Source organism: Hemiscyllium ocellatum, chromosome 19 (assembly GCF_020745735.1).
Source record: "Hemiscyllium ocellatum isolate sHemOce1 chromosome 19, sHemOce1.pat.X.cur, whole genome shotgun sequence".
Lineage (NCBI taxonomy): Eukaryota > Metazoa > Chordata > Chondrichthyes > Orectolobiformes > Hemiscylliidae > Hemiscyllium > Hemiscyllium ocellatum.
The window spans coordinates 69,888,360-69,906,274 of record NC_083419.1 but is presented as its reverse complement, the minus strand read 5'-3'; the positions used below and the strand labels follow the sequence as shown (position 1 = coordinate 69,906,274).

Here is a 17,915-nt window from a genome sequence, read left to right as displayed (position 1 = left end):
GAGCATGAAACGCTTGATCCTTGTAGGGGCAGGATTGGCAGTGCCAGAGGAACATCAATGCCAGTGATAGTTGACTGCTGCTCTTACATCTAACCCCATATTGTACCTGGCCTTGGGAGGGTTTGATGGAGAGAATATAGAGGGAGCTTGACTCTGTTCCAAACCCTGTGCTGACCCTGTCCTGGAGTGTTTGTTGGGGTCAATGCCATCAGAGCTTTATTCTGTATCTGACCCCCTGTGCGGACCCTGGCCTGGGAGAGTTTGATTGGGAAAGTGTAGAGGTAGCTTTACTAACTAACTTCATGCTGTCCTTGCCTTGAGAATGCTTGATAGGGTCAGTGCTATGGGAGCTTTACTCTGTATCTGACTCCGTGCTGTCCCTGTCCTGGGACTGTATGATGGGGACAGTACAGTTTAATAGAAGGAGCAAAGAGCTTTACTCTGTATCACCTTGAACCTATTCCCCCTGGTAATTGAAACTTCAACCCTGGGAAAAAGCCTCAAACTACCCTTCTAATCCTTGCCTCTCAAAATTATGTAGATCTCAATCAGGTCTCTTCTCAGCTACCATCCTTCCAGTGAAAACAATCCAAGCCTTTTTAACCTTTGCTCATAGCCAATGTTCTCGAGACCAGGCAACATCCTGGTAACCCTTCTTTGCACTCTCTCCAAAACTTCCTTGGCCTTCTGGGAATGTGGCGACCAAAACTGCACACAGTACTCAAAATGCGGCCTAACAAAGGTTTTATATAGCTGCAACATCGTTTTCTCACTCTTGTATTCCAAGGCCCGGCCGAGGAAGGCAAGCATATCATATGCGTTCTTAATCACCTTGGCTACCTATGTTGCCATTTTTAAGGAACTGTGGAATCTGCACACCCAGATCCATCTGTATGTTAGTGTTCCTGAGAATTCTACCATTTACAGTGTAATTCAACCTAAATTTGATCCTCTAAAATGCATCACCTCACATTTCTCTATTAAACTCCAACTGCCTATCTGCACCCAAATTGCCAATCTATCTATGTCCTATTGTACCCTTTCATATTCATCAGCACTATCAGCAACTCTACCAATCTTTGTGTCATCTGCAAATTATGTTTTCCTCTAGATCATTTATACATACTATAAAAAACAAAGAACCTAAGACTGATCCCTGTGGAACACCATAGTTACCAGCGACCATTTTGAAAACAGCCTTCTACTGCTACCCTCTGTCTTCTATGACCAAGCCAATTTTGTATTCATCTAGCTAACCCACCTCGAATCCAATGTAATTTTAGTTTTTGTACTAATCTGTTACATGGACTTTATCAGATGTCTTATTAAAGTCCACATAAACTACATCCATAGCCCTTCCCTCAACAACTATCTTAATCATCTCTTCAAAAAATTCAATCAGGTTGGTAAGACAGGACCTTCCCCATACAAAACCATGTTGTCTGTCACCAATTAGTCCATTTACTTCCATATGTGCATATATCTTGTCCCTCAGTATCTTCTCCAAGAGCTTCCCCACCATAGATATTAGGCTCACTGGCTTATAATTTCCTGGATTTCTCTGCTTCCTTTCTTAAATATTGGCTAATCCAATCCTCTAGAACCCCACCTGTGGTCAGAGAGGATGTGAAGACACCAGTTAATGCACCAGTTATTTCTTCCCTTGGCTCTCGCAGTGACCTGGGATTGATCTCATCTGGCCCTGGGGACTTGTCTACCTTAATGCAATTTCGAATACCCAAAACTTCCTCCTACAATATATTGACATTCACTAGAGTATTCACACACTCATCACTGACCTCAACATCAGTCATAGAGTCACAGGAATGTACAGCATGGAAACAGACCCTTCGATCCAACCCATCCACGCCGACCAGGTATCCCAACCCAATCTAGTCCCAATCCCTGCCAGCACCCGGCCCATATCCCTCCAAACCCTTCCTATTCATATACCCATCCAAATGCCTCTTAAATGTTGCAATTGAAGCAGCTTCCACCACATCCTCTGGCAGCTCATTCCATACACATACCACCCTCTGCGTGAAAAAGTTGTCCCTTAGGTTTCTTTTATATCTTTCCCCTCTCACCCTAAACCTATGCCCTCTAGTTCTGGACTCCCCTATACTAGGGAAAAGACTTTGTCTAATTAACCTATCTATGCCCCTCATTTTGTAAACCTCTATAAGGTTACCCCTCAGCCTCCGACACTCCAGGAAAAACAGCCCCAGCATGTTCAGCCTCTCCCTACAGCTCAAATCCTCCAACCCTGGCAACATCCTTGTAAATCTTTTCTGAGCCTTTCAAGTTTCTCAACATCTTTCCGATAGGAAGGAGACCAGAATTGCACGCAATATTCCAACAGTGGCCTAACCAATGTCCTGTATAGCCGCAACATAACCTCCCAACTCCTGTACTCAATACTCTGACCAATAAAGGAAAGCATACCAAACGCCTTCTTCACTATCCTATCCTTTCCTGCTACTCCATTTTCAAGGAGCTATGAACCTGCACTCCAAGGTCTCTTTGTTCAGCAACACTCCCAAGGACCTTACCATTAAGTGTATAAGTCCTGCTAAGATTTGCTTTCCCAAAATGCAGCACCTCACATTTATCTGAATTAAACTCCATCTGCCACTTCTCAGCCCATTGGCCCATCTGGTCCCGATCCTGTTGTAATCTGAGGTAACCCACTTCGCTGTCCACTACACCTCCAATTTTGGTGTCATCTGTAAACTTACTAACTGTACCTCTTATGTTAGCATCCAAATCATTTATGTAAATGACAAAAAGTAGAGGGCCCAGCACCAATCCTTGTGGCACTCCACTGGTCACAGGCCTCCAGTCTGGAAAACAACCCTCCACCCCTACCCTCTGTCTTCTACATTTGAGCCAGTTCTGTATCCAAATGGCTAGTTCTCCCTCATGTTCTTCTCCTTGGTGAATCCTGATACAAAGTACTCATTAAGGATCTCTCCCACTTCCTGTGGCTCCACACATCTCTTACCTCCTTTGTCTTTGAGTGGGCTATAATCTTTCTTCTAATTTATGCAATTAAAGCCTTGGGAGTCTCCTTGACCCTGTTTACTAATGACATTTCATGGCTCCTTTTAGTCTTCCTAATTCCACATTTAAGTTCCTTCCCAATTTCTCTCTTCTCCTCAAGGGCTGTCCTGGGGGTGTTTACACTGTTTCTGGGCATTTCAATGGCCAGCTGCCTCTGTGAACCATGAACAGACAAATCACCATCCAAACCCTTTACTGCCCAAGCAACAATGGAAAGTTCCCAGTTTGGGGGCTTGTCCACTGTTTTCACCATGCCAGCAAGGCCGTCCAATGTGACAACAGCCTAGTCCCAATTGTCCTGCCCAGTCTGAAACCTGAAAATGTCACTGGGTAATTCAGGGATGAGAAGTTTTGGCTCAGTCTGGTTGTGTGGTAGTGCGTCGCCCAGAGTGCTAGAACCCTTCAGTTCATGACTTGTGATATATTTGTATCCTGGATGGGTTTATGACTTGTGATATATATTACTGCCACATAGGTGCAAGGCCCTTGCTGTGCATTCCCTGAAATGCATGTGTGATTTGTGATATATGCTCCCCACTCACTAATTCCACGTTTAAGTTCCTTCTTAATTTTTCCCTACTCTATGGGATGTGATAACATTCTCCTGAGACAGGTGCAGTATAGGATGTTGTGAAACTTGAAAGGGTTCAGAAAAGATCTACAAGGATGTTGCCAGGGTTGGAGGATTTGAGCTATAGGGAGAGACTGAACAGGCTGGGACTGTTTTCCCTGGAGCGTCGGAGGCTGAGGGGTGACCTTGTAGACATTTATAAAATCATGAGGTGCACAGATAGGATAAATAAGCAAGGTCTTTTCCCCAAGGTGGGGGAGCGCAGCAGGTCAGGCAGCATCCAAGGAGCAGGAGAGTCGACGTTTCGAGCATGAGCCCTTCTTCAGGAATGCCTGAAACGTCGATTCTCCTGCTGTTTGGATGCTGCCTGACCTGCTGCGTTTTTCCAGCAACACATTTCCAGCTCTGATCTCCAGCATCTGCAATCCTCACTTTCTCCCAGGGTGAGGGAGTCCAGAACTAGAGAGCTTAGATTCAGAGTGAGAGGGGAAAGATATAAAAGAGACCTAAGGGGCAACAGTTTCACACAAAGGGGGGGTGCATGTGTGGAATGAGCTGCCAGAGGAAGTGGTGGAGGCTGGTGCAATTACAGCATTGAAAAGGCATCTGGATGGGTACATTAATAGGAAGGGTTCAGAGGGATATGGGTAAAGTGCTGGTTTATGGGACTAGATTAGGTTACGATATCTGGTTGGCATGGACAAGTTGGACCAAAGGGTTTGTTTCCATGCTGTAATCTCTATGACTCTATGACACTATGTGATACACAAGCTTGTAATGCCATTGTGGTTTGTTTCATGAATAGGTGAATTGGATGGATGTTACATCGACCTTTGGGGGCCATGGCTCCACATGGTGAGTATTTTCTTCAACTGACCTGAAACTCTTGACTCCTGATTGTTGACTGTCCTGAACAATAAACAGGCTGCAATCCAAGGGATGAATTGTTGGCTGCTCATTCTTGACCCACATACAGGTTCCACATTTGACAGGAACTTGCCCATATTACAGTCAGGATTATGAGAGACACAGAGAGAGACTGAACAAGTCACCTCTCTCCCCCATTCCCTTTCCCTTTTTTAATGTTGTTTAAGGCATGTTCCAAATCACCTATTAGTATGTGTTTAGCTTAGATCACCAGATCTAAGATCTAAATGAGAAATATTATTTATTTATCAATACTGACCCTGGCAAGCTCCAGCAGTGCATTAATCACACCCAAGAACAATACAATTAAAGATAATATTGCAGTTTTACAAATATTAAACAGATTCATGAGTAGTTCAAAAAAAACTCTGAGAGTTGAATAAAGGAGTGAGCTGCCTTCACTCTGGGACTGAAATTCAGCTGGTTGGAGTTTCATTTGAATTAGCTGCAGATTCCCTTTAAAGTAAAGACTGTTTATCAGGTCATGCTGATAGGCCTTAATGGCTGCTGTAATCAAAGGTGCAACTTCTCACAGGTACAATCAGAACTTTTGGGTAGAGGCTACAGGAGAGAAGGAAAGATGCCTCAAAACTTGAAAGTAAAAGATGACACAGCCTTTTATTGCTGTTCTTGCTGTAGATTGCCTGGTTTCTCCAGTAGTTTTTGGCTAAAAGTATTTTAAAACCTGAGGACAGTTTCAATCTTAAGATGAATGACCACTGAGACACAGGGGAAGGCAAATGATGGGTTTTCATTTGAACTACGAGTGGAATTCTTCACGAACATGTTGCTGCTGTCATGCAAAACAGATATTCCAGCGACCACACCATTGAGTGAAGTAGTGTGTGTGTTTCAGTGCTGTGTGATGGCAGGTATGTAGGTTGTACACCTCAGTGACTGGCAGATCCTATCAAACACTATGTCCTTTGAGTGGTTCCCAACATACAGAACTGACCATACACAATGGGCTTGTGCTTGGATAATGCAGAACGTCATGACCAATGTTCTGCTCCTGGACACTTGCTAATCAATCCTGAATGTGCCTGGATTTACACAAACCACCAATTTAAGAAGATCATCTGGGTTCATATACTTATTAGAAGTGACACATATTCATATACAAGGATGTGTCCTTCGTAAACAGAAAGGGAATTAGCATTGAGTCCTTTACAACAAAGGAAGTGCTGAGGAAAACAGCTATTCCCTAGTTCATTCCATTGCCTTGTCTGAACAGAATTGATTTGCCTGTTTGTGTCTAGTAAGCTAACTGGGCTGGTAACATTGCAAAATGTGGGTGACCCTTCAGTTGTCAGCTTACAATCCGTCAGGGAACATTTTAAAAGAAATACAGCCTTTAAAAATGTATCATCTATTCATGTCTTTCCCGGCATGACATCCTGTTTATTCCCCGCGGCCCTAACATTCATTTCTGAATGTAACTGTTCAGGTAAATGGGCAGGGAATGTGGTAGAGATTTTGACACAATTAGTGTCCTATGATTTTTTTTAAATTCACTGCTGGGATGTGGCCAGCTTTTATTGCCTGTCCCTAGTTGCACTTGAGAAGGTGGTGGTGAGCTGCCTCTTGAACAGCTGCAGTCCACCTGCAGTGGGTTGACCTGCCACATTAAGGAGGGAATTCCAGGATTTTGACCCAGTGACAGTGAAGGACTGGAAATATGTTTCCAAATGGATGGGGAGTGGCTTGGAGGGGAACTTGCAGATATTGGTGTTCCCATTCATTTGCTGCTCTTATCCTTTTAGATGGAAGTAGTTGTGGGTTTGGAAAGTGCTGTCTGAGGCTCTTTGGTGAATTTCTGCAGTGCATCTTGTAGATAGTGCACACTGCTGGTACTGAGCGTTGATGGTGGTGGGAGTGGATGCTTGTGGGTGTCATGCCAAAAAGCAGCTCCCTTGTCCAAGATGATGTCAAGCTTCTTGAGTGTTGCTGTAGCTGCACTCATCCAGGAAAATGGGGAGTATTCCATCACACTCCTGACATGTGCCTTGTTAATGGTGGATAGACTTTGGGGAGTCAGGAGGTGAATTACTCATAGCAGGATTCCTAACCGATGACCTGCTCTTGTAGCCACTGTGTTTACTTGTGAGTCTGTTTGGGGTTCTGATCAATGGTAATCTCCAGGATGTTGACAGTGGGGGAAGTCAGTGATAGTAACACCATTGAATGTTAAGAGGTGGTGGTCAGATTATCTCTTATTGGAGATGGTCATAGCCTGGCATTTTTGTGGCAAGAATGTTACTTATCAGTTGTCAGCCCTTGCCTGGATCTTTGTCCAGATCTTCTTGCATTTGAACATGAACTGAATGGTCCTGAATGGTGCTGAACGTCGTGCAATCGTGGCGAATAGCCCCACTTCTGAACTTTTGATGGAGGGGCAGTCATTAATGAAGCACCTGGAGATGATGGGCTCAGGGACACTGCCCTGAGGAACTCCTATAGAGATGTCCTGGGAACTGAGACGACTGACCTCCAACAACCACAACCATCTTCCTATGTGACAGGTATGATTCCAACTAAGAGAGAGTTTGCCGCCTGATACCCATTGATTCCAGTTTTGCTAGGAGTCTTTGAATCACACTCGGTCGAATGCAGCCTTGATGTCAAGGGCTGTCACTCTCACCTCCTCACTGGAATTCAGCCCTTTTGTCCATGTTTGACCCAAGGCTGTAATGAGGTCAGGTGCTGAGTGGCCCTGGGGGAACCCAAACTGGGCCTAGCTGAGCAGGTTATTGCTGAGCAGCCGCTTCTTGGTAGTGCTGTTACTGACACCTTCCATCACTTTCCTGATGATTAAGAGTAGACTGATGGGATAATTGGGTAAAAAGTGAGGTCTGCAGATGCTGGAGATCACAGTTGAAAATGTGTTGCTGGTTAAAGCACAGCAGGTTAGGCAGCATCCAAGGAACAGGAAATTCGACGTTTCGGGCATAAGCCCTTCATCAGGAATGAGGAGAGGGTGCCAGGCAGGCTAAGATAAAAGGTAGGGAGGAGGGACTTGGGGGAGGGGCGATGAGAAGTGATAGGTGGAAGGAGGTCAAGGTGAGGGTGATAGGCCGGAGTGGGGTGGGGGCGGAGAGGTTAGGAAGAAGATTGCAGGTTAGGAGGGCGGTGCTGAGTTGAGGGAACCGACTGAGACAAGGTGGGGGGAGGGGAAATGAGGAAACTGGAGAAATCTGAGTTCATCCCTTGTGGTTGGAGGGTTCCCAGGCGGAAGATGAGGCGTTCTTCCTCCAACCGTCGTGTTGTTATGTTTTGCCGGTGGAGGAGTCCAAGGACCTGCATGTCCTCGGTGGAGTGGGAGGGAGAGTTAAAGTGTTGAGCCACGGGATGGTTGGGTTGGTTGGTCCGGGCGTCCCTGAAGTGTTCTCTGAAGCATTCTGTAAGTAAGTGGCCCGACTCCAGGAAGTGAGGGAGGAGGTGTGTGCGCAAGTTACGTTCTACGTTCGGGACACCACCCACGCCCTCCACCTCCTCCAGGATTTTCGCTTCCCCGGTCCCCAACGCCTTATTTTCACGATGGACATCCAGTCCCTGTACACCTCCATCCCCCATCACGAAGGACTCAAAGCCCTCCGCTTCTTCTTTTCCCGCCGCACCGACCAGTACCCTTCCACTGACACCCTCCTTCGACTGACTGAACTGGTCCTCACCCTGAATAACTTCTCTTTTCAATCCTCCCACTTCCTCCAAACTAAAGGAGTTGCCATGGGCACCCGCATGGGCCCCAGCTATGCCTGTCTCTTCATAGGATATATGGAACAGTCCATCTTCCGCAACTACACTGGCACCACCCCCCACCTTTTCCTCCGCTACATCGATGACTGTATCGGCGCTGCCTCGTGCTCCCACGAGGAGGTTGAATAGTTCATCAACTTTACTAACACCTTCCATCCCGACCTCAAATTCACCTGGACTGTCTCAGACTCCTCCCTCCCCTTCCTAGACCTTTCCATTTCTATCTCAGGCGACCGACTCAACACAGACATCTACTATAAACCGACTGACTCCCACAGCTATCTGGACTACACCTCCTCCCACCCTGCCCCCTGTAAAAACTCCATCCCATATTCCCAATTCCTTCGTCTCCGCCGCATCTGCTCCCAGGAGGACCAGTTCCAACACCGCACAGCCCAGATGGCCTCCTTCTTCAAGGACCGCAGATTCCCCCCAAACGTGATCGACGATGCCCTCCACCGCATCTCCTCCACTTCCCGCTCCTCCGCCCTTGAGCCCTGCTCCTCCAACCGCCACCAAGACAGAACCCCACTGGTTCTCACCTACCACCCCACCAACCTCCGTATACAGCGTATCATCCGCCGTCATTTCCGCCACCTCCAAACGGACCCCACCACCAGGGATATATTTCCCTCCCCTCCCCTATCAGCGTTCTGCAAAGACCACTCCCTTCGTGACTCCCTCGTCAGGTCCACACCCCCCACCAACCCAACTTCCACTCCCGGCACCTTCCCCTGCAACCGCAGGAAATGTAAAATTTGCGCACACACCTCCTCCCTTACTTCCCTCCAAGGCCCCAAGGGATCCTTCCATATCCGCCACAAGTTCACCTGCACCTCCACACACATCATCTATTGCATCCGCTGCACCCGATGTGGCCTCCTCTACATTGGGGAGACGGGCCGCTTACTTACAGAACGCTTCAGAGAACACCTCAGGGACGCCCAGACCAACCAACCCAACCACCCTGTGGCTCAACACTTTAACTCTCCCTCCCACTCCACCGAGGACATGCAGGTCCTTGGACTCCTCCACCGGCAAAACATAACAACATGACGGTTGGAGGAGGAGCGCCTCATCTTCCGCCTGGGAACCCTCCAACCACAAGGGATGAACTCAGATTTCTCCAGTTTCCTCATTTCCCCTCCCCCCACCTTGTCTCAGTCGGTTCCCTCAACTCAGCACCGCCCTCCTAACCTGCAATCTTCTTCCTAGCCTCTCCGCCCCCACCCCACTCCGGCCTATCACCCTCACCTTGACCTCCTTCCACCTATCACATCTCCATCGCCCCTCCCCCAAGTCCCTCCTCCCTACCTTTTATCTTAGCCTGCCTGGCACCCTCTCCTTATTCCTGATGAAGGGCTTATGCCCGAAACGTCGAATTTCCTATTCCTTGGATGCTGCCTGACCTGCTGTGCTTTAACCAGCAACATATTTTAACTGATGGGATAATTGGCTGGGTTGTAATTGTACAGATTTTCTACATTGTCAGGTAGGTGCCATTGTTGTAACTGGAAGAGCTTGGCTAAGGCTGTGACAAGTTCTGGAGCACAAGTCTTCAGTACTATTTCCAGAATGTTGTCAGTGTCTCTAGCCTTTGCAGTATTAAATATCTCCAACAGTTTCTTGATATCATGTGATATGAATCTAATTGGCTGAAGACTGGTATCTGTGATACTGGGGACCATTGGAGGAGGTTGAAATGGATCACCCACTCGGTACTACTGGCTGAAGATTGCTTCAGCCTTCTCTTTTGCCCTGATGTGCTGGGCTCTTCCATCGTTGAAGATGGGGATATTTGTGGAGCCTCCTCCTCCAGTGAGTTGCTTAATTGTCAACTGCAATTCACGACTGCAGAACCTCGATCTGGTGTGTTGGTTGTGGGCTCACTTAGTTCTGTTCAGCACTTACTGCTTGTGCTGTTTGGCACACAAGTACTCCTGTTTGTTAGCTTCACCAGATTGTCAGCTCATTTTTAGGGATGGCCAGTGCTGCTCCTGGCATTCCCTCCTGCACTCATCACTGAACCAGAGTTGATCCCCTGGCTTAATGGTAATGATTGGTGGGAGATATGCCAGGCCATGAGGTTACAGATTGTGCAGGACTATAATTCTGTTGCTATTGGCCCACGGCATCACATGGATGCCCAGTTGCTACATCTGTTTGAAGTCAGTCCCATTTAGCACAGTGGTAGTGCCAAACGACACGGGTGTTATCTCAATGTAAAGGTGGGACTTCATAACCACAAGGACTGTGCGGTGGTCACTCATACCAATACTGTCATGGACAGATGCTGGCAGATTGGTGAGGATGAGGCCAAGTATGTTTTCCCCTCTTGTTGGTTCCCTCACCACCTGCTGTAGATCCAGTCTAGTAGCTATACCCTTTAGGACCTGATCAGCTCGATCAGTAATGCTGCTGCTGAGCCTCACTGAAATTCTGCACCCAGAAGGTATTTTGTGTCTTTGCAACCTTCAGTGCTTCCTCTGAGTGTTGTTCAACCTGGGGGAGTTCTGATTCATCAGCTGAGGGAGGTCAGTACTTGGTAATCAGCAGGAGGTTTCCTTGCCCATAAGACTTCATGGGGTCTGAATTCAATGTTGAGGATTCCCAGGGCAACTCCATCCCAACTGTATACCTCTGTGCCATTACAGTGGGACCAGACATGTCCAGAGATGGTGATGGTGGTGTCTGGGACATTGTCTCTAAGGTATGATTCAGACAGTATGATTATGTGAGGCTGTTGCTTGACTCATCTGTGAGACAGCTCTCAAGACGGCATTTGAGAATCAACCACATTCATTGCTGTGGGTCTGGAGTCACATGTAGGCCAGACCAGGTAAAGATGGCAGATTTCCTTCCATGAAGGACATTAGTGAGCCAGATGGGGTTTTCAACAATGGTTTCATGGTCATCAGTTGCCTCTTAATTCCATTTTTCTTAATTGAATTCAAACTCCCCCATCTGCTGTGGTGGGATTTGTACCGGTCCTCAGACTATTAGCTGAGTTTCAGGATTAATATTCTAGCAATAATACCATGAATCCATTGCCTCCCTGACATTAATTTTATATGGAATCCTATAATATTCTATAGTCTGCCATCTTGATGATGTTATTTAGCCTTTGTGGTGGTATTCGCGGTATAGGCCAGGCTCTCTATCCTGCAGGAGGATTTGCAACCATTCTCGCTTATGCAGATACGTCTAATTGAAGGCAGTTGTTCTGCTGTTCCCTCTAATGCTTTTCCTCTGGTCCTTCTAGGCCTGCTCTCACAGCTGTTCTGTGGGTAAGTGCTCCATGAAATGGGAAACAAGAGTCCCTTCTACCTATAAGCACCTAATCACGACCCTATCACATGCAGTTTAATTCTACCATCACAGTAAATGCCCACCTTCCTTTTGCCCTACCTCCCTGTATTTAATTGCTATTTCAGTTTCAGAGTCCAGGGACTGAGTGACCCACTGCTGTTGCTGTATATATGAAAGTATTCCCCTGTCCACTCTCCCACATTTTGCTCCCTCTCTCTAGTATACACCTTCTAACATCAAAACTGTCTCTGATTGGCGAAGTTACTGTCATTTTCCACTCAGTGAGTCTTGTTCCTCATGCAATAGGAGCACAGGGTTTTACTGTTGAGTCTGCCCTATGGTGAGTTTTTGATGACTACTCTGTTAATTAATGTTTATTAACGCTGTCTTCCTGCAGGAGTGAGACTGCATATGTACTACTGTACAGGAGAATGAAAACAGAGGATACAAAACCCTCTTCTGGTGCACAGACTGTTGGCTTGTGAAGAACATGGCTTGTTGGAGCAGGATCTAATCTTCTTCATTTCTGTAAAGACAGCTGTCGATAACAATTTGCATTGATTTCAATGAACTACAGCACACTGCAGAGTGTCCCAGAGATGTTTCCTAAAGCGCTCTGCTAGAAGGTGTCCAGTCTCCCCAATGTAGAGGAGACTGCGTTGGGAGCAACGGATACAATAAATGATATTGGTGGATGTGCAGATAAAACTTTGATGGATGTGGAAGGCTCCTTTAGGATGGAGGTGAGGGAGGAGGTGTGGGCGCAGGTTTTGCAATTCCTGCGGTGGAGGGGAAGGTGCCAGGACGGGAGTGTGTATTGTAGGGGGGCATGGACCTGACCAGGTAGTCACGGAGGGAACGGTCTTTGCGAAAGGCTGAAGGGGTGGGGAGGGAAATATATTCCGGATGGTGGGGTCCGTCTGGAGGTGGCAGAAATGTCAGCGGATGATTTGGTTTATGCGAACCAAAAACTCTAGCCATATTACTTTACATCAAAGACATATCAGATTACTCAGACCCTTTGGCATTATGGTAGCCCACAAACATACCAACACACTTAAAGCAGCGACTAATGAACCTAAACGATCCATTAGATACTACCAGAAAACTAACATCATTTACAAGATACCATACAAGAACTGTAAAAAAACTGCATTGGACAAACTAACAGGAAACTTGCCACCAGGATACATGAACACCAACTAGCCACCAAAAGACACGACCCACTATCACTAGTTTCCATACATACAGACAAAGCAGGACGTCACTTTGACTGGGATTACACACACATCCTCAGACAGACGAAACAAAGACACGCATGAGAATTCTTAGAGGCATGGCATTCCAACCAGAACTCCATCAATAAACACATCGACTTAGACCCCATCTACCTCTCCTTGAAAAAAAGAACTGGAAATGACCTCACCCACCTGAAGAAACCAAGACCTATAGAGAGGCAGGACATACCACCCCCACTTCACCGGAGACACTCACTGATGATGTTACCTAATCACGGTGACGAAATGTCTGAAAACAAACCTTCCAGCTCAGCAAGCTAATTTACATAATTTGCATTTATATAGCGCATTTAATCACAGAAGCATTCTCAAAAAAATTGGCCACCATGTCACATAATGCAATAAGTACAACAAACTTTTTATTAACTAGCACCTATTGGACCAAGAGTGGGACAGTTGATCAAATATTCCAGTTGATCAAAAGATCCACATAATCAGGGTAAAACATACATTAAGGAATAGAAATGTGATGCAGGAGGTATACACATCACTGTTACACTTTATTTACAGCATAAATAATTTAAAGAATAATGCAACTTTGCCATAATTAAATCTTACTGGCAGAGAGCCACCTCACTCACACCCTCAACATTGCAGAGATCACAATAATATAGTAAACATCCATTATTTCAAATAGATAACTTTTGCCGGTTTATAGAGAGTGCCAATTCCTAAGGTGCAGGTTAAAACAAAGTTTGCTGTATTAAGGTGTGCTTTAATAGCAAAGAGAGGGGCTTAGCATGGGAATTAGAAAGGAAATTTAAGAGCACCAATCCTGGTACCAATCTGAATGCAGGCTGACCAATAGGAAAGTGAAAATCAGGGATGTTTGAGAACCAATGGGACGAGTGCTGGTATTGTGAAGGATTGGAGATCTGGGGCAGATTTTTTTTAGTTGAAGCTATGTCAGATTTGAAGTGAATGTAATAATTATGGGGCTAACTGCAGCGAGCAAGTGCAGCAGACTTTGGCCTGAGTTGAGGTTTAAAGGATGTGGAGGTACCGGTTTTGCACTGGGGTGGACAAAGTCAGAAGTCACATGACACCAGGTTATAGTGGAACAGGTTTATTTGAAATCACAACGTTTTGGATCGCTATTCCTTGGTCGGGTGAAGAGGTTTAGAGGGTGGAAGGTAGGATACTCATCAGCAGTTGTTAAGAGGCCACTAAGTTACAGCTGAGGATTACTCTCCGTTACTATCTCATTATGTGGTGGTGAGGGATGCTGCTTCTTGCTATCTCTTTGTCTTTAAACTTTATGATTCACATTATGATTTGCACCTTCCTATTGGGAATGATGTATATTATCTTGATAATTGGGTGTTATTACCGGGAAATGGTCAGATGTTCAGTGGGCTGCTTTCACAGTCACACTTAGTATAGCTACAACATTCATAAAAGAGATTTGATGGTACAATGTGTCAAGAGCAGGATCTAGATTCATGAAGGTTGAATGTTGACATGAAGGATTCCTTTACCAATCAATCATTTTGGACTGACACAAGCTGCCCAGGTTGGCATCAGTTCCAGAGTACTCCTTGAAGCTGGATAAACCCACGAGCTTCTTCAGAAAGAAAAAGAGTTCCACTGCCAGGGATCCATATTTTACCATGAAAGGGAGTTTTACTCTGTATCCACCACTGTGCTGTTCCTACCCTGTTTGATGGGAATAGTAGAGAAGAAGTTTTACTTTCCATTTAAAAGAGTCAAGACAGTTTAAAAGAATACAGAGAGTTTTACTCTGAATCTAACCCTGTGCAGTTTCTGTCCTGTTTGAAGGGGACAGTGGAAAAAAATTTTACCTTCTGTTTAAAATAGTCTAGGGAGCTTTATATTCAAGTATAAAACAGTAGAGGTAGGTTTACTGCTTAATTAACCCTATGCTGGGCGTCTTTGAAGGGGACAAAGTTGAGGACTTCTTTCAGTCTCTGAGGGAGCTTTAATCTCCATAAGAAATCAACTTTTACAAATGCACCACAGAAAACATACTAACGGGGTGCACAACAGCCTGGTGTAGCAACTGGAATGTGAGAAACCACAGAAAGTTGTGTACATGCCCATACCATCCCGGGAATAACCTTCCATCCATGGACTCCATTTACACTGCTAGTTGCTGTGGGAAGGCTGCCAACATCAAAGACCCCTCCCATCAGGCAGAAGATACTGAAGCTTGAACACACACACACACACACCAACAGGTTCAAGATCTTTGTGCTGTCCCTGTCCTGGGAGTGTTTGATGGTGCGCTCTTCCTTCCTCTGCAAGGATTCCTGATGAAGGGCTTATGCCCGAAACGTCGAATTTCCTATTCCTTGGATGCTGCCTAACCTGCTGTGCTTTAACCAGCAACACATTTTCAGCAGTGCTTGATGGTAACAGTGTGGAGGGAGCTTTACTCTGCATCTAACCCTGTGCTGACCCTATCCCAGGAGTGTTTGACTGGACAGTAGAGAAAGAGTTTCCCTCTCTACCTAGCAGAGAAATACTGTGGACTGTTTATCCTCTCACTCACGATCTCCATTTTAAATTGTTCAAAAGGTTTCCAATCAGATTCTAATTTCCTCTGGTTTGTCCATAGTGTTCATTGTCACGACTTGATGTTGTATCTTTTTCTTTTCTCAATACATGTTCTCAGCAATAGGAACTTTCACAGGCGTTTGTCATTCCTTGGTCACCTGGAGACTATCATCCTTCCGTCCAGTTCCATTCCCCTCCCTGGTTGCTTTCCAGATTGTCTTTCCTGGAGTAGATGAGAATTTTTTTATCCAGATCCTCTGCACTGATTTGGTATTCAATCAGCTTTGGATATTGCTTGTACTTTCTCCTGTCTTCCATCTCCTGGCGGGAATGGGTCACGGCTAGAACAGAAACACATCAAGTCGGAGGATGAGCAGGAAGATTCAATGATAACATCAGAGTGAAGCAAAGGGCCAGCCCCAATGGTGCTGCTTCTGGATTTAGGGATGAGGTTGAATCAAGATATTGAGGAGGATTCTGAGAATAAGGTCTTCTGGAAGGGAGATAATAGGAACACATGGACACTCTGCATCAGATCATCTTCCACAAAGCAGAGGAGGAGCCAATGCTTCTGAACAGAAGGAGAGATAGAGAGAGAGAGGACAGTACCTTCAGAAAGAGAGAAAACATGTTATAGAATCATAGAGTTTACAATGCAGAAGAAGCCCTTCAGCCCATCGAGTCTGCACCAACACGTGAGAAACACTGACCTTCAACTTAATCCCATTTCCCAGCACTGGGTCAACAGCCTTGAATGTTATGAGCTTTTCTAGATTCCTCTTCCACCCTCTCAGGCATCAAATTCCAGACTGTCACCACTCTCTGGGTAAAAACATTTTCCCTCTTGTCCCTCCTTTCCCTTGCTTTATCAATATTATCAAATTACCCTGTATCCTATGTGCATTTGCTTTCTTGATAAATATCCCATGTGGACCTTGTCAAAGGTTTAAATCCACAGAAAGTACATCAACTGCCTTCATTGACATGCCTGGTCACCTCCTCAAAAACTTCAATCAAGTTTGTTCAGCATGACCTCCCTCTGACTATCCCTGATCAAGCGTTGCCTCTCCAAGTGAAGTTAGATGCTGCACTTCAGAACTTTCTCCAATAGTTTCCCTAGCTGATGTGAGACTCACTTATTTGTAGCTCTCTCTCTCATCAAAAAGAGAGAATGGGGTGGGGGTGGGGGCAGCATCTTTACAAAAACAGAGAGAGGGACAGCAGCTTTAGAAACAGGGCATCATATTTCCATGAGAACAGCAAAGAGAGATAATTCCCAGTCACAGAGAGCCCCTTAAACCTGTTCCTGTCTGATGTGACAGGAAGGTGATTAGTTGGTATTTCTTCATGTCCCTTTTAATTGTCTGATGAATTCAAGAGATGTTTATTGCAGCTGGAAAGGACATTTAAGAAACTCACTTTTGAAGTGTTAAACATTGAAATGAATGAATTAAGTAAAACAGAAATGGCTGGACACACAGCAATCTGAGGAGTTGCTTGATTCTGGTATAATTCACCATGAAACTCTGCAGCAAGTTGAGAGTGTGGAGCAGGTCAGACAGCATCCGAGGAGCAGGAGAATTGACATTTCAGGCATAAGGCCTTCATTAGAATGACTGATGAAAATGCAAAAGATAAAAATACAGATACAAAATCTTGTCTAAGGTCTGGGATTGGTGATTCAACCTGAGCAAATCAGTGTTGTACCAGACAGCATAATGTCTGAGAGCCCTACTCTCCTCAGGTAAATGATTGCCTCCTTGCTGGAAAGAGAGGTGGACACCTGCCTCATCAGCCTTAACTGGGAGAAGGCCTTTGACAGGATATTGCACATGTACATGTGGGTCGTGATCTCCACAATGGGCTTTGGAGAGGGAATCTGCAATTGGATCCTGCTGTTCTCCACCAACATCATTAGTACAGTCTCAATCAGAAAGCTTCCTGATCAGGTCTGAAGTCAGGTAGGGCTGCCCATTCTCTCCTGCCTTGATGGTGTGTTGGACAGATCCTTTTACTGAGTCCATCAGGAAGAATGCGAGTCTGAGAGAGATGACTTATTCCAGGCAGCGGAAATTTGCAGGTCAAAGTCGCCCTGTACATAGCTAATGTTGCTGGTTTCTGCTTGGATCCACTATCAGTGCACAGATTCATAAGCATCCATGATCAGTTCGAACTGGCCTCGGGAACCAAGGTAGATTGAGGCAAGAGCGAGGCCATGTTCTTTGGGAACTGGGCTGACTGACCCTCTACCCCTTTCACTGTCAGGACAGATCACCTGAAAGTGTTGGGAATATGGTTTGGAGGGGTCAGGTTGTGTGCAAAACCTTGGAAGGCATATATTGCCAAGGGGAGCACCAGTCCATTTCCATTGCAAGTAAAAAGCTGATCATCAAGTATGGTGCACTCTCTCTGTTATAGAGGTGTTGTGAAGGTCTGGCCCATTTTCTGAAACTGCTGTTTCAACCACCTGAGCC

General features: G+C 45.6%; 1 protein-coding gene across 2 annotated transcripts in view; it reads left to right on the top strand.

Annotated features, from left to right (window-relative positions):
* The window catches only part of usp18 (ubiquitin specific peptidase 18), an 87,069-nt gene extending 74,735 nt beyond the window's left edge, over nucleotides 1-12,334 (top strand). For both annotated transcript variants that reach the window (XM_060839536.1, XM_060839535.1), the window contains 2 exons: nucleotides 4,440-4,489; nucleotides 12,024-12,334. In XM_060839536.1, the coding sequence (XP_060695519.1) occupies nucleotides 4,440-4,489; nucleotides 12,024-12,111 (138 nt within the window). In that variant the 3' untranslated portion in view covers nucleotides 12,112-12,334. The remainder of the gene's footprint in view (nucleotides 1-4,439; nucleotides 4,490-12,023) is intronic.
* The last annotated feature ends 5,581 nt before the right edge of the window (nucleotides 12,335-17,915 follow it).